The sequence below is a fragment of the Saccoglossus kowalevskii genome, chromosome 3, assembly GCF_978046115.1.
Source record: "Saccoglossus kowalevskii chromosome 3, keSacKowa6.1, whole genome shotgun sequence".
Taxonomy (NCBI): domain Eukaryota; kingdom Metazoa; phylum Hemichordata; class Enteropneusta; family Harrimaniidae; genus Saccoglossus; species Saccoglossus kowalevskii.
In genome coordinates, this window is record NC_140643.1 from 18,652,246 (window position 1) to 18,678,727 (window position 26,482).

The 26,482-nt window shown below is 36.0% G+C and overlaps 3 protein-coding genes across 3 annotated transcripts; 1 reads left to right on the forward strand and 2 right to left on the reverse strand.

Annotated features, from left to right (window-relative positions):
* Window positions 1–560: 560 nt before the first annotated feature.
* LOC102804787 (aerolysin-like protein) lies at window positions 561–1,025 on the reverse strand. Its single transcript, XM_006820937.1, has one exon. It carries the CDS (start codon window positions 1,023–1,025, stop codon window positions 561–563), a length of 465 nt encoding a protein of 154 aa, XP_006821000.1.
* A 3,690-nt stretch (window positions 1,026–4,715) lies between these two features.
* On the reverse strand, window positions 4,716–12,972 carry LOC100375233 (transmembrane protein 187-like). The gene is made up of 2 exons (XM_002738345.3): window positions 12,756–12,972; window positions 4,716–5,912 (listed from the first exon to the last, which is right to left on the reverse strand). Exon 2 carries the CDS (start codon window positions 5,880–5,882, stop codon window positions 5,079–5,081), a length of 804 nt encoding a protein of 267 aa, XP_002738391.2. The 5' UTR covers window positions 5,883–5,912; window positions 12,756–12,972; the 3' UTR covers window positions 4,716–5,078.
* Window positions 12,973–13,559: 587 nt separating this feature from the next.
* Window positions 13,560–25,833, forward strand: LOC102805020 (host cell factor 1-like). Its single transcript, XM_085496850.1, has 17 exons — window positions 13,560–13,735; window positions 14,792–15,101; window positions 15,313–15,606; window positions 15,884–15,990; window positions 16,298–16,443; window positions 16,979–17,096; window positions 17,206–17,340; window positions 17,831–17,893; window positions 18,015–18,097; window positions 18,207–18,623; window positions 18,820–20,917; window positions 21,091–21,233; window positions 21,426–21,560; window positions 22,085–22,273; window positions 22,563–22,831; window positions 23,679–23,783; window positions 24,096–25,833. Exons 1-17 carry the CDS (start codon window positions 13,576–13,578, stop codon window positions 24,139–24,141), a joined length of 4,818 nt encoding a protein of 1,605 aa, XP_085352976.1. The 5' UTR covers window positions 13,560–13,575; the 3' UTR covers window positions 24,142–25,833.
* Window positions 25,834–26,482: the final 649 nt, after the last annotated feature.

Below are 26,482 nucleotides of genomic sequence, written 5' to 3' on the forward strand. Positions count from 1 at the left end.
TATACCTCAAGAAGACAAAAATCTTTTATGTTTCTTCCGCTTCACTACAACAATTACCGATTACAATTAGTACAATACAATCACCTGGTCAATTATAAGCGTGTGATTTAAAACTGAATTTTACTCCTGACAGTTTTCCATGTGATAGTGAGGTGAAAACTAGAACTTAATGTCCAATTCATCAAAATGATACCATTCAGTAATGTTAGCCTGAATATTTTATAGTGACGTCCATTTAAGGTAGATTTGCAGGTTTGTGGGCACTTCGGAGTGACATTTTTTTTTTGCGTTTTTAAAATTCATACAATAAGCTTTCTGAAAATATATAGTTTTGTGGACAAGGGAGGTCATCTTGGTTTCCTAATTAACTAATTAAAATACCTGTCAGGTAAACTGCATCTCTACCTTAAGTAAAATACAATATAAATTGAATCATAACAAAATACCTTGAAAGTAAACAATGGCAATTTTATATAGGTTCAATGCAAGTTTATGATTGTCTTAAAATTTCTTGGTAACCTGCGTTCTTGTACAAAAGTTAAAACCTTCAGTATTGATCTTTACCGCGGTGACTGTGTAACGTCGTTTTTGGTAACCATCAAGGCAAACTGCTCTATATCTGCACCAAATCGCCCAGCCAGTCCAACAGCTTTACTTTCCTGTACATCAAATTCAAACTTCTTGCCTCCACCTGGTCCAATCATGAATGACCCACCTATATTAGTCGTGAACTCGATCCTCCCCGTTCTCTCTCCATTCCAGTTTTTCCAGATGCTGAGATTCGTAAGTCGTTCGTCGGTTTCAAACTTGTATGTTCGGTATTCCAAATTGTAATCGCCATGGTGAGTTCCAAACGATCTATGCTGGTGGTTAGTGAGCGCTGCCCATATTCCTTTGATGCACTCGTCATCTGCCCAAACATCAAGACGCTCAAGTGACTGACCATCACAGTAAAATACAAACGGCTTCCCACCTGCACCGCCAATACTTCCCAGGATCTTGACATTGTTATCGTTGAATTCCATACCTCTTGACAACATTCACGGCAATGGTAGTATAGATTGCAATATGGATCTTTAAAGTTAAGTTCCTACTTTGTGCACAAACCGTTTAATAGATGCCAGTGTCTTGACATCTACAGCTTTATGTGTACAGCTCTACTGTACTGAATAACCAGAGTTTACTGATGCATGTTGTAGCATTGTTTTGTCAGGAATGCAAAGAGTGTGTCAATGAATACAGGGTAGCTGAAACCATCGCTTAATGGTTGCAACATTTACAACTTCATCTCTTTATTATTCCAGTATTCGCGTTTATAGTCATTGTAAGTTTTATTATCACTCAGTAAAAACATCAATATATATCCTTGTGTTTATTCTGAACTTTTATGTGACCTTTTTGTTTTGGTATTAATTGTTGTAATATGAGGGAAGTGTCCTCATAAAATCCTTACATGGTTATGTACTGTATACATGTAAATATATATTTCAAAACTAAAGATACAAATTTAAGTTCATCATTATTTTGGCTTTAAAGTACCGATAGTTCATATGTGTAGATACATTTTAGAATTACTCTGGTTTTCTTACACTTTTTGAAATCCCAAAAAATGTCATATTTTCTGTAAAGGTGCCGACAAAGCAATCTGTTTATGCTATATTTGATAAGGTCAAATGAGACAAAAAAATTGGCTTAGGGTTTAGAATCCAATGAGGGAAAATGAAATAAAACACAAACATCAATTTTATGGAAAGGAACGGTGGGTTGTAGGAACAAGGACATTTATTGGGTGTTGAGGGACGGTGATTGGATTAAGTGTTCACTGAGTGATTTTTTTTTTTACGGGTCACGGTGATCCGAGATGAACTATACGTACATAGCTACTTGTGGTTGAACCTGAAAGATATGTCAAGTATTTGTGTGCATCCAGTGCAAGTGTAATCATAAGTGGGTTTGTACATGCAAACTACGGTAGGTGGGCAAATGAACAATGGGGTTAAAGCAAATACATGTAGGCTGAGGGAATGATAAAAAAAAAGAAAACTAAAACAAATAGGTCATGGCCAAATTAACTGGTGATCTGGAGTGCAGTTTGAATTGTGAACAGTTCCAACTTGAATGTGGAGGATGCTAATTTTATACAAATGTTGGTATATTATTAAACTGACTCAATTGGTATAATAACAAAAGTCTCCCACCAGTATATAACTGTATGTGACCATTACTGATTAAAACTATGTATCGTTGTCAGTCACGAAATGTCAGAGGGGGCTTCGGAACAGCAATCATTAAAAGAAAATGGCTGCCAGTCAGATCAGTTTGTATCAGCATATGTGTTCCCAGTGCTAAGTCACAGTAGTAACAGAAGAAATGAAGGAAAATAAAACACAACAATCTTTGAGATATTTTTACACTCAAGGTTATGAAACATTTTTGAAAAATAAAAAATGCGGGGGGGGGGGGGCTTTAAGTTTAAGATATTAACACATGTGCGATAGAATGTGTTCTCACACGAAAACTCCTGCTGGTCACTTTAAAAAGTATACAGCTGTATTTGTAATGAGTGTTGCCATGGTGCAATAGGATTGCTACTGCAAACAATAGATAGATTATCTATATCTCTGTACTTAAGGTAGACAAAAGAATATTTACACAATAGTGATTGTGAGGTCGCAATCTTTTCTATTTTGGGAGGCTGCTGTACACAATAAGCATTAATTTTAAATCAAAATGTTATTTTTTTTACAAATATTCTTTTAATAATATCATTCTCACATTTCTAGATTTTCTAAAATTATTACACCATTGATTTTTCTTTCAAGTATGTCATTGTGCTGAACTACATTGTATATACCGGTATATCGCACACATCAAATATGCATATACAGCTGTTACAGTGGCAAGTGTTACAGTAATAAATAACAGAATTGGATTAATATTCTGACATAGTTATGGTTTTCCAAAATAATGCATGTGTATTTTATTCTCAATTTTAAAGTGGTATTAAAATTGGACCTTTTTAACAAGGACAAGCCATTCAACTACTAAATGACAGCACAAACTTGAACTTTCAAATTCCTATTCGGAATGAGTATGACGATTGCATAACTCAGGCATCATAATTGGGTACATTAGAAATAGAGTGGACATTGAAGTGATATAGTGTAGTGCAATATTCTGCTCATTCACATATCTATTAGGGAGCGATGTTGAATTAATTGTATCAACTACTTAACTCCTTTTCAAAGATCAAAATATATTCAGAACTCGTTATAATCCTGTATTTGTTTTATTAATAGCACGTGTTCACAAAATGACAGATGTGTCAGAATAAAACACATTTTAATGATTCAGTATATCGGTACAACACATGCCAATTTTGATGTACTTTTAGATGTACTCTTATTAGAGATGTGCTTCTATTAGTAAGTGTTGATTAAATTTTGAGGTTGATGTAGTTATTACCAAGTACAATTAATGCCCTCCCATCTGTTATATTTGAAACTCTACATCCATACGCACAGTGTATTTGAGGAACAAGGACTAATGCACAGTTTACAGTAAAGTTAGCTGATGCAGATTCTATTCCAGTGCTCAATTGATTACCATACCAAACATAAATTTTATTGTGAATGGTTGTCTTCTAAAGATTGTACACTCTCAGTACTGCATCAAGGGATTCACTGCTCATGGACCATTCAACTTTTCCCTGTCTGCAGGTGTATTAAAACTACACTCTCCTTAGACCTGGCTAACATCCATTTGTTGAATCTTCATTCGAATAGTTTATTAAAATGCAATGAAGTGGGAATGAAAGCAGTACCGGTACATGATCTTATGTATGTTGTAGGGATCACAAACAAATGTTGTTAAATTTAGGTACAATCATCAGGTGGAATTGCCAGGAACAGAAGTCTTCGGAAAGTAGTCATGAAAAACTCAGAAACATGAAAAATTGAAACTACCTCTAATACATTAAAGCGATTGAGAATCACGGAGGTATGTGATGGCATGACTGGACAATTGGAAATGGCTCAAAGATATCTTGATGTTTAGGGCATGGTTATCTTCCTAAAAAACCCAACACTTATCAACACAAGCAAGTTACTGAATTTCATCCAATGTGTTAATCTAATGATACTTATTGGCTATATTCTCTATTGAGATTATTAATGATTCATTTGAATAAGCAGTATAAATAAACACAATAGAAGAATGCTAGGAGTGCATTGAGTTACTATTCAAGACATGTCAAAAAGGTTCAATAGATTCTTCAATAGGTTTTAAGCATTATTTGGCTTTTTTTTTATCCAGTTTGCCTTGTGTTTAGAGTTTATGGTAGAATGGAAGGTACCTTCCACGATGGTAGTCAACACATAATATTTACCAAAACGACGCTCAACATACAACCTAACTGCTACCATGCATGTGTTTAGAATCCCTATCACGTTTGATTCCATAGCATTTTAGGAAAATGGTGAAAAAAAACAGATTTTGACAACTTTAGGATTCCATTAACTGTATTTGAAATATTATAGACCACACAAATGTTGTAACTTACCTTGACGTCAAATAAATCCCCAAGAGAGGGTTGGTTTTTTTTTTAACAAATTATGATTGACATATTTCAAAATATGTAAATTACTCAGTGCATGTAGCGGAACTTGCAACTTTCCTAAAATAGTACAGACTATAAAAACCACAACCATAAAACATTTTTTTTTTCTGTTTAATTATTCTTTTTTATTAAATAACACTCAATAAAAGTAAATAAATCCAATAATATGCACTTCAAAAATCTTGTGTGATTTAGCTCTACTGTAAAATACTTTATTTTAGCTGGAATTAATTTTCGCTGAACACACTTTTTAGGTATTTTGTATGATTTTTGGTATTAAAGTTTGATGTAAAATATAGAAAAAAAGGTATATTCACTGGATTTTATTTTCACTGAATCATTCTTTCAGCGAAAATCGCGAAAAATTAACTCCAAGCGAAAATAAAGTATTCTACAGTATTAACATTTGGCCAAAAAAAATTTAGATTAGGCAATGAATAACAGTAATGTCATATATTGTTCATTTTCGCTTGATATCCATATTATTATGCTTATAAATATTATGGAAAAATTTACAAACAAAATGAATTTGCAAAGTATCACATACTTTAGACCAAAAGTGACCTGTTAAATATTGGAATGGTTTGTACTGAGCTAAATATATGTCTAATAGTTTTAAGCAAACAAATCCAGCACAGGAGAGAACGGCACAGATTATGACAATTATGTTGGATTTGACAGGATGTTTCAAGTGAACTTTGACTGCAGTATCCACTGCAAAGAGTATATGTATACCTAGGGCAACTTCAAATCCCCGGTGGTGAACAAGAGTGAGAATATAACTTGAGCAGGATAACAGCATAACCACTGCAGTACGGAAACTGTTCCACCCATGGAGAACGTATTGACCCCACACTGTAACCCATGCAAAGAAAGGAAAAGTGTACCATTGATCCAGTATGGCCCATCGGTGTGCTTGGGTAGCAATTCTAGCATACTGGGCCGGACCGTATACAACTGCTTTCCAAGAGAAAATATAAAACATATATTTGTCCATCTGAGTGAGGCACTTTGTTGAGTCCACTCTAGCGATGTAAATCCAGATGAATCCGAGTATTGTATAACCCGCATTGACAACAGAATTTGCAGGCATTTTTAACCACTTAGGAAACTGAATAAAACCCCAGTCTGGATTTTCCATCTCGGCATAATACTTGTAACCATCTTCCGTGGCTGCAGCATCAAAATATCCACACCATACCAAAATGTAAAGAACACCAGCTCCCACAAACACGCTGACAAATGATTTTAACAGTAATTCCATGATTCGTCAAGTTTACAAGTATTTCATGCTCTGAAAGATACAACCATAGAATAAAAGTGAGACCAAGTCTTACTGTCACTGCCATATTGTTCCGAACACCAAAATATCAACATTAAAAGCTAAGTTGCCTACTGTTTTGCTATGTGCGCCTGGAAATCATTATGTGATTGGTTGGATCAAACTAAATTCAACAGCAGATGTTATGCAAACAAATTATATTTACTGACACAGTATTAAATGTCAGGTTACAGACGCTTTGCTAATCGGAAAATGGTGTGTCTGGTGCATGTCATAGCGCTCAGTTATCCATTTTACCCATGATAAAACAATACATTTAGAAAGCCAGGGGTAAACATTAAATAAAAATTCATGGTTGTCCTGGGACAACCACTTTGAAAATATGAAAATATGTTGTCAAATAGGAATTTGTGCTTAAAACTGGAAAAAGTTTGACGGCTACATCAGTTGTAGCCAGGTTAAGATGTGGCTTTACGTTACTGCTCTCAAAAAACATGTTAACAACTTTTTTTTTTTTCAGCTAAGATGTATGTTCCAGGGATGAGCCCTTCACCCTAGGGAGCAGATTCTCTGGCAACCATAAAATTCTGATTGACCAGGGATAACATGTGGCCACACTCTTCAACTGTGACCTGTCTGTTAGAAATTTTGGACTCAAAGAAGTCATAGAATGCTTCATTTTAACTTAGAATTATCAAAAACTCCACACTCTGGTAGGGAGAACCCTATCTCCCTCACTTGGTGGCGCCACTGAATTGCAGTGCTCCCTCTTGCAGTTTTTTTCAAGAAAAAACCCTGTGTTCTCTGATAATACAACATTGGACTATATTAATAATGCCGTATTTGACAGGACTCCAGAAGACGTACCTACACTTTATGCAATTTTTTTTTGTAATTATGCTAATTTATTCATGACAAAGCAGTTTCTGTGTTCATGAATATACATTAATTTGTGGGTCAATACATTGTAAAAGGGGCTATATATTATTTTGGGGGGAAGAGTTAGAAAGGGGGATTAGCAATCCTTAGGGGGTCAATAAAAAAGAAGGGACCCATTTGGAGAGCAGCATTGCTCCTCGTGTCTGTTGTTGCACGTGACCTGCAGCTGTCAACTGTCGACGACTTCGACTGGCTTCCATGTGAGGTAGTATTCTTGTGTTTTGTTTTTCTGACTTGAGTTCTTGATATACAGAAGTTGCTGTTTATGTTTTTAACGTCTTTCATATCTTGTCTTGTAGGAGTGTCGTTTCCGTGATTCGAACTTGCAATCTTTGAGTTCCTAGCGCACTGTCTTGTCCACTGTACCACGAGTGTCTTTACACAAGTGATATTATTTAAAGTGCCTGTGCAATGCCCACCCTCACGTTTCCCATTTTAGATCTGTATCCCACTGAAATGGGCAGTTATTGATTTTTTTTGCTGAAAATGATTACTCGTATCCAAGTAAATTTGGGATATTTCTCGTGTTGTAGCCACGTCCACCTATCCTGAAACGGTCAACTGTTTCCGGATTTCCGACTCTCGCCGAAAGTGCGCCACCAAATGCCAAAATATGAGAGGAAGTCATACCCCTGAGCCGCAATAACACTGGTCATTCAGTATACTTTTAAACGATATACATTTTTCAGTCGGCGTTTTTTTTTCTTTTTTTTTTGTCTATTTTCTTTTTTTTTTGAGAGAGAAAGAGTTTTTAGATGTGTTGTGGGCAGTTGCAGTGAAACGTATAGTCATAGTGTAAGTATTCACACGTTTCTAATCGATCCGAAGGTGCGACATCAGTGAACGAAAGCCACTTAACCTCAGATTCAATTTTTTGAAAAACTGTCCTCGTCCATGAAAAAAACAACTAGGTTTAAAGAGAAACGCAGACAACATAAACCTGGTGCAACACTTTTGAAAGAAATAGATTCCGGACCATGATCACCGAGGCGGATTTCAGAAGAGAGAGAGACGTCCGGCAAGTGTTTCAAATGAGTTGACTTTTTTGCGATCCTGATTATCGTTTTATAGAGACCATTTAGTCCCTGTTAAGTAAAAGGTAGCAATAATTTATTTCCACGCGGCTGTCATTTATTTAGTAACTGTGATTTGTTGTTTTTTAAATTATTTTATAGTGATCACTATGGTCTAATGTTTAGAATGTCAAAATATGTTCTCTTTTATTTTAATTTTGAAAGTTTTACTCAGACGATCGATGAAATAAAACAGTGTAGTGACATGCCTAGTAACCTACTAAATAACGAGATAATTCCAACGTCAAATTCTATTTTGTCCAGTGACAGTGTACAAACGTGCGACGCTGACGATCACGGTGACCAGCTACACCAGAACGAACATATTTCGCATCTAACTCAACCCCATGCAACAAAAATTGATACTATGTGTTCATTATGGTCCATTCCTCCTCGACGTACACAAGTACATAAGTGAAAATATAGTCAAAGATGAGAAAACTGCAGAAGAAGTTTGCCTTATTTACACGTATCGGCAATGCAAGCTGCCATGCGACTTCCCCTTCTGACGTCACAAGGGGAATTTCTGTATGCAAATAAGAAGCTAATGAGGAGCCTCGTTTTAAAATACACAAAAATATAGTTGCCGTAGATTGAGTTTAAAACACATTTTTTCACACAAAAAAATAATTCATGCTTAGAAACTTAAAAAAATAATAATATTTATGTATCAATGGATAATTTTAGGCGTGAAAATAGCAGCCATTTCACAGGCACTTTAAGTCCTACTTATAGGAGCAATGTTTTCACTAGCATTCAAAAATCGTACTAACCGTACTGGATTCGAACCAGCGATCTCTCACATTGCCGAGAAAAGACTGGCAGGCATAGGAATTGAACCCAGGTCCTCCTGATCACTGTGTAGACAACTGAACCACAAGACCACAATTGATTAACAGGATGTGTTTTCATTTGATAAGACTATATAGTGTGTATATATATAGAAATACAACATATTTCTATTATTGAGTTACAATTGTTCAAAAAATTGCCAATTTTATGTTTTTACTTGTGTAAACTATATGCGTGCCATAACCTGTTAGTGTACATCTTGCCAATTGGGTGTTTGCCATTTGCGTTGCCCATACCTGACCCTACCCTAACCCTAATGCCAAGACACGTTCCCGTTAATAATCCGTTGCCCATACCTGACCCGACCCTAACCCTAACACGTTTATAATTGCTCAATAATGATACTCTGTTGTGCACTGTCTGTGGGCAAGTTGCATTCATGTCAACTGATTAAACAAGTCACGTTTAAGTAATTTCCACTACACTGTACTAACAAGTGGTTAAATTGAGAGAATAAATGTGTGGACAAATATTTGAGACTTATTTTGGTGTAGACAACTCTCGTTTGATTAATTCCAACAATTACAAGTTCTTAAATTGAGAGAATGAATGTATGGACAAATATTAATTAACCATTATATTTGTGAGTAAATACCTGTCGTTTAATTAATTTCCACCTCTACAAGGTTGTTAAATTGAGAGAATAAATGTGTCGACAAATATTTGATACTTATTTAGATGTAAGAACTCGTGTTTGATCAACTTCCACCATTGCAAGTTGTTAAAATAATGAAATAAATATACTGGTATCATTGGATATTTGATTTAATTGTGAAACTTTCTAACAAAATGTTAACTGCTGGCTTCGAACCCTCAATCAACAATTCCGCAGACACAGTGTAAATTCCACAACACCACAGAAGATATTCGTCTGTTGCCAGAATTGTTTTCGTAATATAGGGAACGCCATCGACACTTTAACAAAACTTACCTTGACTTGGGTCTTGTTTATCTCTTGTCACAATCTGGAAACTGTTGAACAAATTGCGCGTCGTCCAGTTTAAGACGTAAGTTATTTTATTATTTATTCATTCAGTTTTGCATGGTGGAGTTTTTTGAGGTTTATTATTTTTTCGCAACGTTCTTTGTTTACTTGTTATGGTTTGAGGGATTTCAGTTTATTTGATTTACGTTTTTACGGTAGCTCTGAGCGGGACTTGAACCCACTGTCTTTTCAAGCTAATTTTGTTTTATTTTGATGGCACGCTTGTGTACCACGCCACTACGTTGGTCGTTGAGTGGTGTTCATTTTTCTAACTACTCCAGTGTTCCGATGAGTTGAACGGAAAAGCCAAAACGATTGCTGGTTTCTGATTGCTTCGGTTCTGGTGAGTGTGTATCTAGTGTGATTCAAACCCATATCATTTGTATTGGGCGGTTTTTTATTTCCCCTGTTGGTGGCTAATAATACAAGGTTTTCTCACTCAATTATCAACTTGTTCATATCCACTTCAAACCAAAAACAGAGAAGCCATGATTATGAAAATCACAAAATTTCATTTCAAATGCAATTTTTTAACACATGTGCATTCTCAATCAGTGAGACATAGCGAGAGTGAAATATGCTTCTGTAACAAACACTTTATTTTTTTAAAAGCCTCAAAAATACTTTTGAACAAGTTTCCATTCTATCAAAACTTGAAATGTATAGACAAAACAATATGAAAATTGTTTATATTATTGAAAAAAGGGTACTTCATAATTTATTGAATCTTAAAAATAAAAACCTGAAATACTTATAAAATGCTATCAAAAATATTGAACAGTTCAATAGTGCTAATACCACCAATTCAAAATAGTGATTTAGACAGGCTACTTCTCAGCGCTGTTGAACATTAACTTTCAATTATTAAATTCTAATTCAGAAATTGATTCTGAAGTTAAATATTTTATCAACAGCTTGAAAACAAATCTAATGGTAATCCAGATCTTGATAAACAAATTAGTAACAATAAAATCATACAGCTATCAAAAAAACTAAACTTGGTAAATCAGGCTTGATTTTATTATCAATGAAATGTTCAAGTGCTAATTATTATTAGTTTATATTAATTAAATATTCAATCAGATTTTATCAAGTGGATGTTTTCCTGCACAGTTGAGCACAAGTTATGTAAATCCAATTCACAAATCTGAAAACATTTCTGATTTCAATAATTACAGAGGAAAAGGCTTCTGCTAAAGAAAAAGCAGATTTAGTCACATTGACTAATAATACCTTGTTTTTCTAAGCCAATTTTAAATTTAATTAGCTACTAAATGCAAGTGGGAGTAATGAAAAATCATGATTTTGTCAGAATATTGGAAATTGAAATGTGCTACTCCAATACACACTTTATATCATGTAATACGTTGTCTTGATGTTTAATTTAGAATTCTGTGGGTGATTACATGCTTTTACATGACAATTTTTTGTACAATAATTCATGGTTTAAGATTCTTCTTAGCCAATGGTGGCGAAGGTGATACAATTTATTGTAGCCAAATCTAAATGAAAGAGTTTGCGGAATCCCAGATAGCTCTTTCAAAATGTTCATTGAAAATTGTTAAAAGCCTTATTCACAATAGAATTCAAAATGTTCTTAAGCATAATGATTTCTTACAAGACTCAATTTAGATTTAGAAGGAATAAGAAAACAACAGACAACATTTGCATTGTTAAGTCAGTTATCGATAAATGCACAAATAGCATTGGCAAGAAATATCTTTATACCTGCTTTGTTGATTTACACAAAGCTTTTGATTGTGTTTTTGTGATGGGATATTATTTAAATTAGGGAAAGAAGGAGTGAAAGATAATAACACTGTCATTTTGTCAAACACAAGTTCAGGACAAGTACAAGAGGTACTAGTCCACTTACATCTACTTAAGTATCACTTTTCAAAGTAGTGATAATTTTACAATTGCTAATGATAAGGTGCATTAAAACAAACACTGCATAAATAAATATTTTCCCCCCAAAATATTATCAATTTATTTTTCATTACAATCCTAACCATTTTAATATATGGATCTGAGATGTAGGGAGCTGTTACGTCAATAACGAAATAAGTCTCAAAATTGTTTAATTACAAGAACACATTTTGAACAACTTCATGTTAAACTGTGTTAAACTGTATTACCGGTAGACGTTAAAAATAAGATCAGTCATGTCAGTAACTCAAGCTAAGCTTCATAGCTCTACTCCCATTATTGAAATGGTTAACAAATGAAATGTACTGCTAATATTATGAAAGGCTTAAATTAATAGAAAATAATCACTTCCTTGACAAAACTTTCAATACTTGCAATAAAATGAATAGCAATTGGTTGAAAAATTATTTGCGTTGAACTGAAATTAGTGAAAAATCCAATCTGATCCTAGTTTGAGCTTTATTTATTTTCTTTGTTTTAATAGGTGTTCAATAAATTTTAACATGTGTTGAAATATCAAACTCTATTGAATTTAATAACAAACTTACTATAATAAAGTCTGCTTGCCAACAATGTTTTAAGCATCACAGTACAAGTTTAAACTTGATTTAAAATTTTAACCATATTTGGAACAAATAAAAAATGTGCAACATAGACTCATCTTCACTAACTTTCACATTTTTTCACATCACCAGTTGAAGTACTCAGAGTACCTCCAGAGCAAATATTTTGTTCTCTATGTAAATGAACAGGCTATTGGTGATGATTTCAAGTTTTATTTATTTTAGTCAGAGTGACTAAAAATTAGCTTCCGCCAAATTTTAAGTTATCAACTCAGTTCTGTTCATTCATTGATATCATAGTGGGTCCATAGTTCAATTTAGGTCAAGGGTTGCACAAATTACATGTATACATTGTATTACTGTAAATCACTATATCGACTTTATTCTAACTTCAAATTAGAATACACAGTTTAGTCAATTTGAAATTCGCAACCTTTATCGATGAAACTATACCACGCAGTTTAGTGCAAATCGAGACGATGATTCACTGTAAAAAACAACTCAGAAATCATACCTATATCATGGACAGGTATCGGTTCGGGATGCAATTTGGCGTGAAGGTCAGTCAAATACTAGTACTCTGATCCCAGAGAGCCTGCAGGTATACGTGATGTCATTCGTCAACACAGCTCGGAACAGTAGACACGCCCACTTTGGAATAAATTTGGTCCGCCCACCTTTCATTCAACAAACAAACTGCTGTTTAAAAGAAAAAATGTATTGCACTTGCAATTTAACCTACTCGTATTTATAATCGTGGTCCTAATGCAATTAACGATGCTGTTTGTCAAGCTCGGTTAATCTAATAAATGCAACAACGACGAATAATATTCCACTTGACAACATGGTGCTACCCTGGAGAGACGCCATGTTGAAAATGTTAATTTAATCCGGGTACTTTAGTATAATAAACAGAACAGTTCGATATTTCTTCTTATCTCTAACATCAAAAAACATTTTTTTTAGAGATTTCATCCATATTTTTACCATAAATATATTTATCTATAATAGTTAATCTTCTATGACGTAAACTACCAATTTTTCAAAATAGAGTTCGGCTCCAGGTTCGTGAAAAGCCGGGACCTCTTTCTCCAACATTTAATTAACGCTCCGACTGTCCCTTTGAATGGAGATCGTAGTAACTTTAAAATTGTTTTATTTTTAAGTAATATTATATATTTAATAACATATTTATAGTTGATATCATATTGATAATTAATTGTTTGTGTAAATTGTTTATGTTATTGGATAGTGTATTGGGAACGAGGTACATTAATGTTGACACCATCCGGGCTTTTTGATCGGCACCCCCAGCATTGTGGGTAGGAATCAAGATGGCGGCACCCATATTGAAATGGAAGCGTGTGAGTAATACTAGCGGTCCCTGCCCGCGTCCGAGGCATGGACATCGAGCTGTAGCAATCAAAGACCTGATGGTTGTCTTCGGAGGTGGTAACGAAGGAATCGTCGACGAACTTCACGTTTATAACACAGGTAACCCGGTGTTTGTTGTTGCGCTTGGTGCTTTCCAAGATGGCGGCCTCTATTGTTGTTATTTTTCAACCATTTGGCGCCCTCGGTGAAACTCATCAAGTTCGATTGTTAATGTTGAAAAAAATAGTAAGAACAGTGTAATTTTTCATTTTACAACACCTGTTAAATATTTTCTTTAAAATTTAGTGACTTGTGTGAAAAAAAATAGTTTTTTTTTAAATCCAATATGGCGGCGCCCAGGGTTGGGCATGAAAGACAAAATGGCCTATTTTAAATAGCACAGTTTTCGGCACCCATTTTGCAATACGTGATACCAAAAAATCACAGTTTAGGGCATATGAGTTGAGGTTACTTTATGTGAAAGTGATTGACGATTAGTTGCGTGGATCATCAGTAAATCGCATTTTTAACGATGAGTGTATTGGCATTTCCAACATGGCGACCGGTTGTTTATATCTCAAACGTCAGATTATGAAATCGTACAGCATTAGAATGTTGGTTACTAACCACAAAGAACTTCTAAAAAGAATATGCGAATTGAAATCCATTTTTACGTATGTCTATTTTTGTGACTATTCGTATTGATTTTTTTCCTTGCCCGAAAAATTTAGTATAATGCAAACAAGTTAGCAGACAGCAAATCAAAATAATTTTCAATGAAAATTGAAAATATAATGTACGTTTTCTAACAAAATTGTTATTTGTTATTTTTTAGGTAGTAATAATTAATATGTGAATATTTTAAATTAAAAAATGGAAATTTTTTACTTATAATTACATGTATCATCTAAAATTATTATGTATTAAAATTAAAACTGATACAATTCATATTTGGAAAGAACTCATTCAGTTTTTCACTGATCTTTAAATGTGCTTGATGCAAAACTGAAAGAATATATTTTCACTGTATTTAATTTTGTACATAGATGTGTTCAGCTTCCTCAAACAAAAAAGTTAATTCATTTACTTTTGCCTACTTCTTGCTAAAACAAAAACAGTTTGTAAAAAGGTCTGAAATTGATTTAACTTCTCTCTTGTGTTTTTCATTCAATCCAGCAACCAATCAATGGTTTGTTCCAGCCGTGCGGGGAGATATCCCACCGGGATGTGCTGCATATGGCTTTGTTTGTGATGGAACCAGACTTTTAGTTTTTGGCGGAATGGTAGAATATGGAAAATACTCAAATGAATTATATGAATTACAAGCCAGTCGATGGGAATGGAAACGGCTGAAACCAAAAGCACCAAAAAATGGCCCTCTGCCGTGTCCGAGGCTTGGCCATAGTTTTACCCTGATTGCTCAAAAAGTTTATTTATTCGGTGGTTTGGCAAATGACAGTGAAGATCCAAAGAATAACATACCAAGGTAAATTTATGATATTGATTTTAAATGCCTTTCAGTTTGAAAGAAACAGTATTTAATAAAATAACTATGTATTCTTTTATTGTCTGTTCTGTTATAAATGCTTTATCAAAATACAGACTTGGTTCATGCACTTCCAATTGAGCAATTACGATAATTTTTTCTATTGTTTACTGTGATGCTATCTTATACTGTAAAATATACTATTTTACAGGTACTTGAATGATTTGTATGTATTAGATTTAAAACCAGGCTCGGGTGTTGTGGGATGGGAAATCCCAGACATAAATGGAGATCCTCCTCCACCCAGAGAATCCCACACGTCGTGCGGGTACATCCAGAAAGACACAAAAGCACAGCGATTGATTGTATATGGCGGCATGAGCGGGTGCAGGCTTGGTGATTTGTGGCAGTTAGATATCAACACAATGACGTGGAATAAACCACTTGTTCACGGCATACCCCCGTTACCGCGCAGTCTTCACTCTGCTACAAACATCGGATGCAGGTAAGTCACTTCTGGAGATTCAAATTGTCATTCCACGGTTGTGTGCTACTGTATGCTGTTAGCATATAAAACATGGGTATTATCACATTGCTGTAAAGATGGTTTTACTGTAATTGTAGAATATTAGTCGCACCCTGTTTGATCTCAACTCTTGTTCTATTCCCTCAAAACACTCAATTTGTTATCACCTGATTACGATTCATCACTTTTATATAAATAAACTTGCATACCCTTATGTATGGCTGAACTTTATAATATCAGTGTATTTCCGTTTCAGGATGTTTGTGTTTGGCGGCTGGGTACCGCTAGTTATGGATGATCAAAAAGTTGCTACTCACGAGAAAGAATGGAAATGTACAAATACGCTAGCATCTCTGAATCTTGGTAAGTTCCAGTCCTTGCTGTACATTGCTTAGTGTATCGTGCTGAGTAACTCAACCTACTTTTTGAGGTCTATTTAATGCCATAATTTTCCTGCTAAAATTTGAATGCAGCATTTTGCGTGATCCTAAATGCTGCTTCTACTGTTTCCAATATTGGAGTGTCCTCATATTGTGTCAAGACAGGGTCGCTCATTTGTAACACAGACACTTGTTTTGTCAATTTCTCTGCATGTTTTCAGTGGGGCTTGTTGCACAGGAATATTATCAGAATTACTGCTAATACCATCATTCATCATTATATCTTCTAGAATCTATGACCTGGGAGCCATTGGCAATGGAAGTGTTTGAAGATGCAGTGCCGAGGGCTAGAGCAGGCCACTGTTCAGTGGCAGTAAATACAAGGTTATATGTGTGGAGTGGTAGAGATGGCTACAGGAAAGCATGGAATAATCAGGTATATGCTTTTATTCAACAGGTCCTGTTTTTTTTTTCTCTTTTTCCATCACTGCTGCTTAGGAGTTGGGAAACTTTTTCCAGCTTCTAAAAATTGAATTTCCATTTGAGTGAATGTATTGGAGAAGGTAATTGCTGCCTGGGTAAACAAATTTATGTACCGTATTTGCTCTATTAGTAGCTCACACACTTTAAATTACAGATGTGTTTCTGTGGTCAGTGTTTTCCCTCAAAAAATTGCATGCAGTATTGACCAATTTGCATAACAATAGAGTATGTTAGTGACTTCTGGTGTGTTCATTGTTGTGCTAAATTGGTTGTATTGTTTATCCCAAATTTAACAGTTTAGGAACCCCTACTCTATAATGCCCTGAGGAGAACCCTGGGTCAAAATAGGTAATATCTAATGATTCAGTATACAACAAATTCAATTTTTTGTTCCTGTTTGCTTCTGATTGAACAAATTCACCATAGTGCCCCTGTAGTTGTTTTTGTGCTATGTTGGTTTCTGATGTCTAATGTATTCTGTATTTCAGGTGTGTTGCAAAGATTTATGGTTTTTAGAATCTGAGAAGCCACCAGCGCCCTCGCGTGTACAGCTCGTCAGAGCAAGTACCAATACTTTAGAAGTTTGCTGGGGAGCTGTTCCCACAGGTTTGTGTTGCTCTTAAACAAAATTGCCCCTTTTCAAGTCATTTTTGTAACTTTTTTTGGTAACCTTGGATACAACCTTATACAAATTATTTATATTCTTTGTTTGTAGCCGATGCCTTTTTACTACAACTACAAAAATATGACATGCCTCCAACTCCCACAACACCTACTGTACCAGGGGGATTTGTGAGCCCACTCCGAACAACACAGCCACAGGCAGCCCCAGCAAAATCACCTGTAACAGGTAAGTTAGAAATTTACATGATGTAGAACTATGTCTTCTATGCATCAGAGGATTTGAATCCTTCTTTAACCCAAAGACAGCCCTAGGAGAGACTAGCATGGTTAATTTAGCATAGAAGATTGTCGATTACTGACAGTTTTTTTTTTGATTTGTTGTGTCAAGTTCATTCAAAATGTACATTGAACAATTGACAAGACTTTCTATTCTAAGTCATGTCATTTGTTTTCTATCCCGATGTAAAATGGCTTGAAGGCCGCGTTGCAAATATGTAGAACATCACTTCCAAAAATGGCGACTTATGGATTGACCATATCTCGTGTACATGTATGCTTCACACATATATCATATGCAAATGATTCAAAATGGCCGAATGGTAGCCATTTTGTTTAGATTTGGATTTAAAATGGTAGACTGGTGGCCATTTTGTTTCAAAAAGTTTCTGATACACATATTGTACATACATCAGACATATTCTATGTTTTTGTTTCAGTCACACAAGTAAAGATGCCAGTTGGTACTGCGACAACAGCCATGTTTCAAAACACAAAAGCAGGTAAAGATGAGATTATCGTATGGTCTCCCTAGTATCCGCGAGTTGTTCTTTGTATGCTGGGTAATTTAGGGTAAAGAGTGTATGTGTGGTTTTCTTTCAACGTTTTTCTTGTTCATTACAGTAAAAGTACAAGCTCCGTTTGGAGTTGGCACAGGACAGATACGGTTTGGTACTGGCGGTTTAACAACGATATCAGCTAAATCAGTAAGTGATGAATTGATCATTTTAGAAAAGTTTGTTAGTCTGTTAACATCAGTGTTGTTGTACAGGATATCATCTAACACTTTCATATCGTGTTTCATTTCTTCTGTAGGGACTGGTCGGTAGTAACCAACAAGCTATGAGTGGAATAGCAGCATTAGCCGCTGCTGCCGCGGCGACACAAAAAATACCAGCAGGTGCACGAGTACAGTCTCCTGGCGCAGTAACTCAACTCAGAAGCCCTCTATCAATGGTCCCGACTGTTGTGAAGTCAATCGGGGGTGCTGTTACTACCGTATCCAGCATTTTGACTCCGGGAATGAAATTCAACTCTCCTGTGACAGTAGTCAGTACACCAGCCAGTGCTATGTTAAAGACGGTGGCTGCAGCAGCTACTTCCAAGCCAATAATTACAGTACAGAAAGCAGGATCCATAACAACCACACCTCAAACACATTATGTATCCGGCGTAGTCGCGGGCACAACTAAGACGGTAACACTAGTGAAAACTACACTGCCGACATCAGCGGTGAGTTGACCTGTAGTTTCTGAACGTCATCGATTCGTGCACTGACCTACTTTCATACTGTAACTGCTTTAATTTCAGAGAGGCGAAAAATCACAAAATTTAATCGTGATTTCCAAATTTTGTTTTCACATTCTCAATTACTGAGAATGAGCTACTAGTTTATCACAAGTTCATTGTTTTCGTATGTTCATTTCAGGTACCCAAAATGACTGTTCTTCAAACCAAACCAGCTATAACCACCCTGCAAAGTGGTGTCAAGTCTCTAACACCTGGAGGAATACAGATTGGCAAAACTCAAGTACCTCAAGCCACTATTGTGAAACTGGTGTCAGCTTCGTCATCCGGCGGCAGACAAGCGACCATAATTACCACAACACAAGCTGGTGTAACGAAAACACAAAATGCAACAATACTTGGCTTGAGCAGTATTGCCCAGCAGTCTAAGTCAGGCACCTCTATTGTAAGAACCATTCCTTTATCATCTTCAGTTTCTAAACCAGGATTTACTACTTTAAACACTGGTTCAGGCAAAGGCCCAACTTATGTGACTGTTACTTCGAAAATGTTGTCTAGTATGACGGGTAACCCTACTAAAATTATCACCACATCCATGCCAAAACAAGTCATCATTGCCACCCAGGCTGGCACCACTACTACACGAGCAGGTACTGTTGTTGCGACGTCACCAATTACAATCATTAAGACAATTACAAGTCCTGCACAACAGGCAAGTGCAACACGGGCTACAAGCATAGCCACATCATCACTGCCAAAGAGACCTATTGTTACTGTGGTCAGCAATAATAGTGCTGCCAGTTCATTTACCGGGGCAGCAAAAGCTGCGGGAATCACAGCAATACCAGTGCAGATGACTGTAGCGTCAGCCTCTGGCTCGCCCACTACTGTCACCCTTGCCTCGTCATCGACTGTTGTAAGTGGAACCTCCGTTTTGGGCACATCGTTGTTGAACAAGGCTACGGTTACTGTTTCGCCGGCAACACAGACGAGTGTGGTTTATGCCAAAAGTCCTGTTACAACATTAATGGTAACTTCGACCGCCAGTTCAACATCTTCACCCACACAGGGAAGGTTAATGGTTACCAGTACGGTGCCAGCAGTTGCACCAGTTTCCACTGCACTGAATACAGGAACAATAAACACACAAGTTCAAGGTGTTTCTATATTACAGTCTTCAGGTGCATCAAGTAGTACATCATCTTCTATTGCTGTATCTTTGCCACAAAACTCAGGAGAAGTGCAACCTGCAGCTCCTGCTGTTGTACCTGATAATGCACCAGCTAATCCAGGGGAAGACCAGCCTGATGGTGCAGGGAATCAAAATCCTCCTGGAAATCCTCATAATCCAGGAAACCCAGGAAATCCGCATAACCCAGGAAATCCAAATAATCCAGGGAATCCGCATAATCCCAGCAATCCAGGAAATCCACATAATCCAGGAAACCCTCACAATCCTGGTAATCCAGGCAACTCAGGAAATCCACATAATCCAGGAAACCCTGGAAATCCACATAATCCAGGCAACCCCGGGAATCCACATAATCCAGGCAACCCTGGAAATCCACATAATCCAGGCAACCCTGGAAATCCACATAATCCAGGCAATCCCGGAAATCCACATAATCCAGGCAACCCAGGAAATCCACATAATCCAGGCAACCCCGGAAATCCACATAATCCAGGCAACTCCGGAAATCCGCATAATCCAGGCAACCCCGGAAATCCACATAATCCAGGCAACCCCGGAAATCCACATAATCCAGGCAACTCCGGAAATCCGCATAATCCAGGCAACCCTGGAAATCCACATAATCCAGGCAACCCCGGAAATCCACATAATCCAGGCAACCCTGGAAATCCACATAATCCAGGCAACCCAGAAAATCCTTCAAATCCAGGCAACCCCGGAAATCCACATAATCCAGGAAATCCACATAATCCAGGCAACCCAGGAAATCCACATAATCCAGGCAACCCAGGAAATCCTTCAAATCCAGGAAATCCACATAATCCAGGCAACCCAGAAAATCCACATAATCCAAGCAAGCCAGAAAATCTCTCAAATCCTAGCAGTCAAGATGTACCACCTGCAACAACAGCTGCTCAAGATAGCACCTCTACATGTGTTAGTGCAACTATCAGTAACCCAACAACAGCTACTGCAATCACACCAACCAGTACTATACCTATATCTGCCACATCAACTACGTCAGCCACACCGACTACATTACCCATGCTGACAACATTAGCTGCACCTACTAAATTATCCACAGCAGGTAAGATCCATGATTCTCTGCATTACTCTCTGTGTGAGTATATCACTGCACTGCATCGTACTGGCAATTACCAAATTTCGTTTCACTAATTTTGGACGAGGCCATCTACTGCTCATACAAATAATTATGCTTTTGTGGATCAAATTGCTCATTGCCAAATTTGTTTCTTGCAGATCTTGATAATAAATCTATAGCAATGACAATGGCATCATTGGCTACTTCAATGCCTGCATCTAGTACGAGTCAAGTTGCTACTAATGGCATGACGACTACAATTACCCAGATTAAAAAAGAACCAACAGACGACACTAAACTTGTAAGTTCCCAATTCCTTCCAGTTATGGATGATCAAGTCATCACTCCAGATATGAGAGATGCATTTTCGGTATTCATTTCAATTCTGTGCAATTGTTTTATAATATATTCTATTACTACACCATTTGTGTAAAATAGAAGACTTCCATGAACACCTATGATAAATAATGATTTTATTTCACTTCTTTTGCAGGAAAATCCGGTGACAACGAAGATTAGTGTAAAACGAGAGGCTAACCAATGGTACGATGTTGGTATTATAAAGGGTACATCAAACATTGTATCACATTACCATTTACCTTCAGAGGCTGGACAAAGGAATGATGATGTAAGTATTTATATAAAACTGCAACCTGCATTTTTAGTAAAAAAAAATTCAGGTGTGATTATGCCCTCTAGTGGTGAGATCCTTCTTACTCTCTCCTATTGTTTATAGCCTCTTACAAACATAAAGTGCAGTGTGATGGCATTAATGACATCAAAATAGTGACATAACAATCCATGTTCAAAATCAGTTAACTGTCAAAGCTGAGAAAGGGCTTCTATAAATGACAAATTTCTTACAAGTCATGGTCAATTTCCGTGGGCTTCTTTACTAATTTCGCTGCCCTCTTATTTTTAAATCTCAAAAAAATGTTTAGTAAATGTATTGAATATTTAACAAAATTTGTATCTGCTTAACATTGCTTTGGTTACAGTATCCATATTGAAACTATAGATGCAGTAATGTAAAGTGTATGCAATCTTTCATTTGTCTATTACATTACTTGTGAAAGCTTTGTCAATTTATAATATAATTTAAATCAAAATTATTGCATGTATTTTCATCTTTGTATATTTTTGTTTACACAGGATATAGACGTAGTAAGTGTGCCTGACCACAGTGTGCTAAAGAGGCAGGAATTACTTCCTGGAACAGCATATAAATTCCGAGTTGCTGGTATCAATGCATGTGGAAGGGGTTCATTTAGCGAAGTGTCTGCTTTCAAGACGTGTCTGCCTGGATTTCCAGGCGCTCCGTCTGCTATCAGGATTAGTAAGGTAGGAATTTTATGCGCTTTCGGATTTCTAGTTCAAATCAACTTTCCACTCAAGTCCCTGAATATATGTGAAATCAACAATATTGTAAGGATCAGTGGTTGGCCTGCTGGTTTTCAAGTAAATTCTATTTTCTCGTATGGTGTTCATATCTAATGATCAAGGAAACTGTGTAACCTCTATGAACAGTGTTTTCACTGACAATTGGGGGAATTGCTGTTCATTCTCAACCTGTGAGGGTACACAAACAACAGAAATAATAATAGAATTATGTATATAATTTTTGATCCAGAGCACGGAAGGAGCACATCTATCATGGGAGCCACCGACGAACACTGCCGGCAAAATATTGGAATATTCCGTCTATCTTGCTGTACGGAATGCAGCTGCCGCCGGTGGAGACCAGAAGCCATTGACGCCTGCACAGTTAGCGTTTGTGAGAGTGTATTGCGGGCCCAGTCCGTCATGTACAGTTAGTACAGCCAATCTAGCTACGGCACATATTGACTACACTAGCAAACCTGCCATTATATTCAGGATAGCAGCCAGGAACGACAAAGGGTAAGTAGAAATAAAAACAAAAACAAGCTAACAATCTGGCTTCGTTGCTGGCACGTGTTATCCTATGTTGCCATTTGTCATATTTATAGGAGTTGAAAATAAAAGTTCCGTGTTCATTGGACAGGTTGGTGAATAAAAATTCCTGCCCTAATTGATGATGTACCTGTTCCTGGCAAGATAAATTAAGACACATTGTTTGAAATAAAATTTTAATTCTTGGCTCATCATCATTTCACAAGTCTTGAAAATTCTAAGAGCAATCTTCTGAATATTAGAAACTTTGGAATACCCCATTTTGTCAGTTACTAAAACTTGATATCTTTATTCACAGTGACTTCTGTTTCAAGGACCCCTGTGAAATGTTCATTGTGACTCTCCTGTTTCAAGGACCCCCCTGAAATGTTCACTGTGACTGTCTTGTTTCAAGGACCCCTGTGAAATGTTCACTGTGACTCTCCTGTTTCAAGGACCCCCTGAAATGTTCACTGTGACTGTCTTGTTTCAGGGACCCCCTGTGAAATGTTCACTGTGACTGTCCTGTTACAGGGACCCCCTGTGAAATGTTCACTGTGACTGTCCTGTTACAGGGACCCCTTGTGAAATGTTCACTGTGATTCTCTTGTTACAGGGACCCCCTGTGAAATGTTCACTGTGACTCTCCTGTTACAGGGACCCCTTGTGAAATGTTCACTACTATGATATTTGTCTCTTGAGAAATTAAAGTATTACTAAATTTTAGCTAAAATCTTGTGAAAAATAATATAAAACATTATTAAGAGTAGAAATAAAAAACATTTTGTCATTTCAATTATGTTCTCATCTGTGTATTTGTGTCCCCTCTTGCTAGGTATGGTCCAGCCACTCAAGTAAGGTGGCTTCAAGATTCCAGTAAAGACAGTACCATGGCCAATAAACAAGCTGCAGTCAAAAGACAGATGTCTGCCCCAGAAACGTAAGTACAATTCTGTTTACCAGTAATCTAAAATTTGTGTACCTGTTTTGGCAGTGTGTAAAAAAAAATTATGTAAAGAAATATCCTACTTGATTTTAAATTTAATTCTGAATTATGAGACAATTTCTCTGAAACTTTTTTCTTTATCTAGAGTCAAAATCATTGTGTGTCTGTGAGGACCCTATTTCAATATTCAGGGTTACAGAATTTTTCAATTTTTTCTGACTCGCCAAATTTGTTCTCTTTAATATAAAGTAGCGTACATTCACTTGCAAACACGAGCATCAATCCATCATGTTTTCCTCACTACAGAAGTGCCAGCTCCAAGAAGCCGAAAGCCCCCACTGATTCAAATTAGATGTGTAGTATCATGTGACAGTCACATGTCTTTCAAGTTTTTCTAATTTATTCGGAGATGCCACCTCATCTGTGCTGAAGACTCCCATTAAGAGTGGTTGGCTGACAAGTAAGCTTCTGTGTTATTTTTATGATACAGGGGGAAAAAAACGAAGAGAGGTTTTTGTAAAAAAAAAAGGTTAATTTTCACTTGTAGTTTTAGAATTTTGTTCAGATTGGGGAGAGATTTGTGTTCTTATTGCAGTATTATCAAACTTTCAGAAAGAAAAAGTCTCCCAGGGAGATTGAGTTTGTTTGCATTGAAGAATTAATGACCATACGTTTTGTTATACTGGGGGAATTACATTTCTTCTCTGTGCTGTGGATTCAATCCAGATTTTATCAACCGTTGTATTGTATAAAATTTTGAATTCAGATTTTTTGATTGTAATGAACTGTGTTTTAAACTGGATCATTTCGTTAACGCTTGTATTTTTTTCGATGCAAGTCTGGATATGAATTCCATGCAAGTTTAGGAGATTGAGACTTCACAAGCCCTTTTCAGTAACTTTCCTTTCCGGTAGGAAATAAGTTACCATCCTACATAGATATTCCCAATATATTATAATGCATATTTTTTTTTACCCTCGTAGACCTATCCCAAGATAATCATAACTTATACTTATTGTAAATACAAACGTAGATAAAGCTGTTATTATTGTAAATTGTATCCCATTTGTTCTGGTGTTTTCTCGTTTTATGATGTAGACTTAGTTTATTACTGGACTTATTATTTTTCAAAAGTGTACATTAAATTTTTGTTATTTTGATTTTTAAGAAATCAGTATTGAATGTAATTGTTTTTAATTAAAACTTACTTCGTTAAGAAAGGAGGGAATACAAAGCATAAAATATCAATTTCTTTGTACGCTGTTGCTCATTGCTCTCCCTACAGACCTCAGTTTATTTAAATTCTAAAGTTATACATTTCCAGGCATGTGTTAACACTTTTCAATCCGCAATACTTCAATTGTCAGTTTGTGTTTTTCTTGTTGCTACATTTTTCGTAGCGCTGACCACCTATGAAATGAAACAGTTGTCTCTTTATTTTTCTCGGCAAGTCCTTTTGTAGTTTAGAACTAATAGTGCTCGGTTGGGTTGATATCCTGCCCTCATAGTTGGATATCCTGAACTGTGCATTTCACCTTAAAAAAACTATATATATTCTTATAGCTTGCACTTATTGTAAAAATGTCATATTCACCCTCATTATGATAGGGTGGGAGGGGAGATATTTTGTTTATGTACTTTAAATGTATTGTATTGTGTAAATTGAACTTGTAGGTTGAACTCTCTCAATGCACGCCTTTTGAAATACGAACACACTGTTGAATAATTAGTAATTTTACCCAACCTTGCATTCTTAGTGCTTCAGTGTCTATATTTTATACACACATTTTAGTTACCTTTTTCATTTTGTCCAGGAATTCGACAAAAAAATATGGATATATAATTAATAGTTTTAGTTTGATTCTTTGTTTACCATGACAATATGGTGTAAACAAAAACTTGAATGTTCCATGTCATTCTGGAATATTATATAATGTATATATATACATCTTTCTGTCTGCGGTGGTGAAATTCTGCTCAATATTTTTCAACCTTCTCCACAATGTATTTAGATATTGCAATTTTCTGTAGTGGTTAATTACTGTTAACACTGTATTGTACCGATTTGTCTACTTTGAATAAACCCAACTTTTTAAAAAACTTGGCTCATTAATTTTTATTGGCTCCTGTGAGAACTACCAATACTTTGTGCATAGTAATAAGCTAATTTGCATACTGTTAATACCTTTCAGTGTGCTTTATAAAAATCCTGTTTGCTCAAATGATTCAAGGTAGCAAAAGGTTAAAAAAAAATTGATCTGTGATTCAGACATTTACTAAAACGTATATATTGCAAGTTAATATGGAATATGCATATGCCATACTAATGTGTCTTGAGGTATTTTATCTGACAACCGTTCCACTATTAAAATACTTTCACTCGCACGAATGACCTATGAATAGCACAGGACGTTTGTAACACTGCAAGCTATACAATTGCATTCAATTATATTTATCTACCTTATTTTCTAGCCGGGACCAAACCACAGATTGTAAGCAGATTATTTTTTTTTTCAGACACCCCCCCCCCCCCCTAAGTAAATACCTGATACACTAGACAACTAATGTCAATCAGTTCTTTGATTTTTTTGTTTGCAACGTCACAAAAGACATGCAGTTTTGTATTATAGGTACTGAGAATTTGCAAAGATTTTTTCATTGTAATATTTATGCTTGTTTTGAAAGCATGCTAA

What these genes read in the sequence shown, in the direction of transcription:
- LOC100375233 (XM_002738345.3), bottom strand. Translation starts at nt 5,882, where the DNA reads ATGGAATTACTGTTAAAATCATTTGTCAGCGTGTTTGTGGGAGCTGGT.
- LOC102804787 (XM_006820937.1), bottom strand. Translation starts at nt 1,025, where the DNA reads ATGGAATTCAACGATAACAATGTCAAGATCCTGGGAAGTATTGGCGGT.
- LOC102805020 (XM_085496850.1), top strand. Translation starts at nt 13,576, where the DNA reads ATGGCGGCACCCATATTGAAATGGAAGCGTGTGAGTAATACTAGCGGT. An exon ending in CTGGGGAGCTGTTCCCACAG is followed by an intron (nt 17,097 to 17,205) that starts GTTTGTGTTGCT and finishes CTTTGTTTGTAG; the next exon opens with CCGATGCCTTTTTACTACAA. An exon ending in GCAGCCAGGAACGACAAAGG is followed by an intron (nt 22,832 to 23,678) that starts GTAAGTAGAAAT and finishes CCCTCTTGCTAG; the next exon opens with GTATGGTCCAGCCACTCAAG.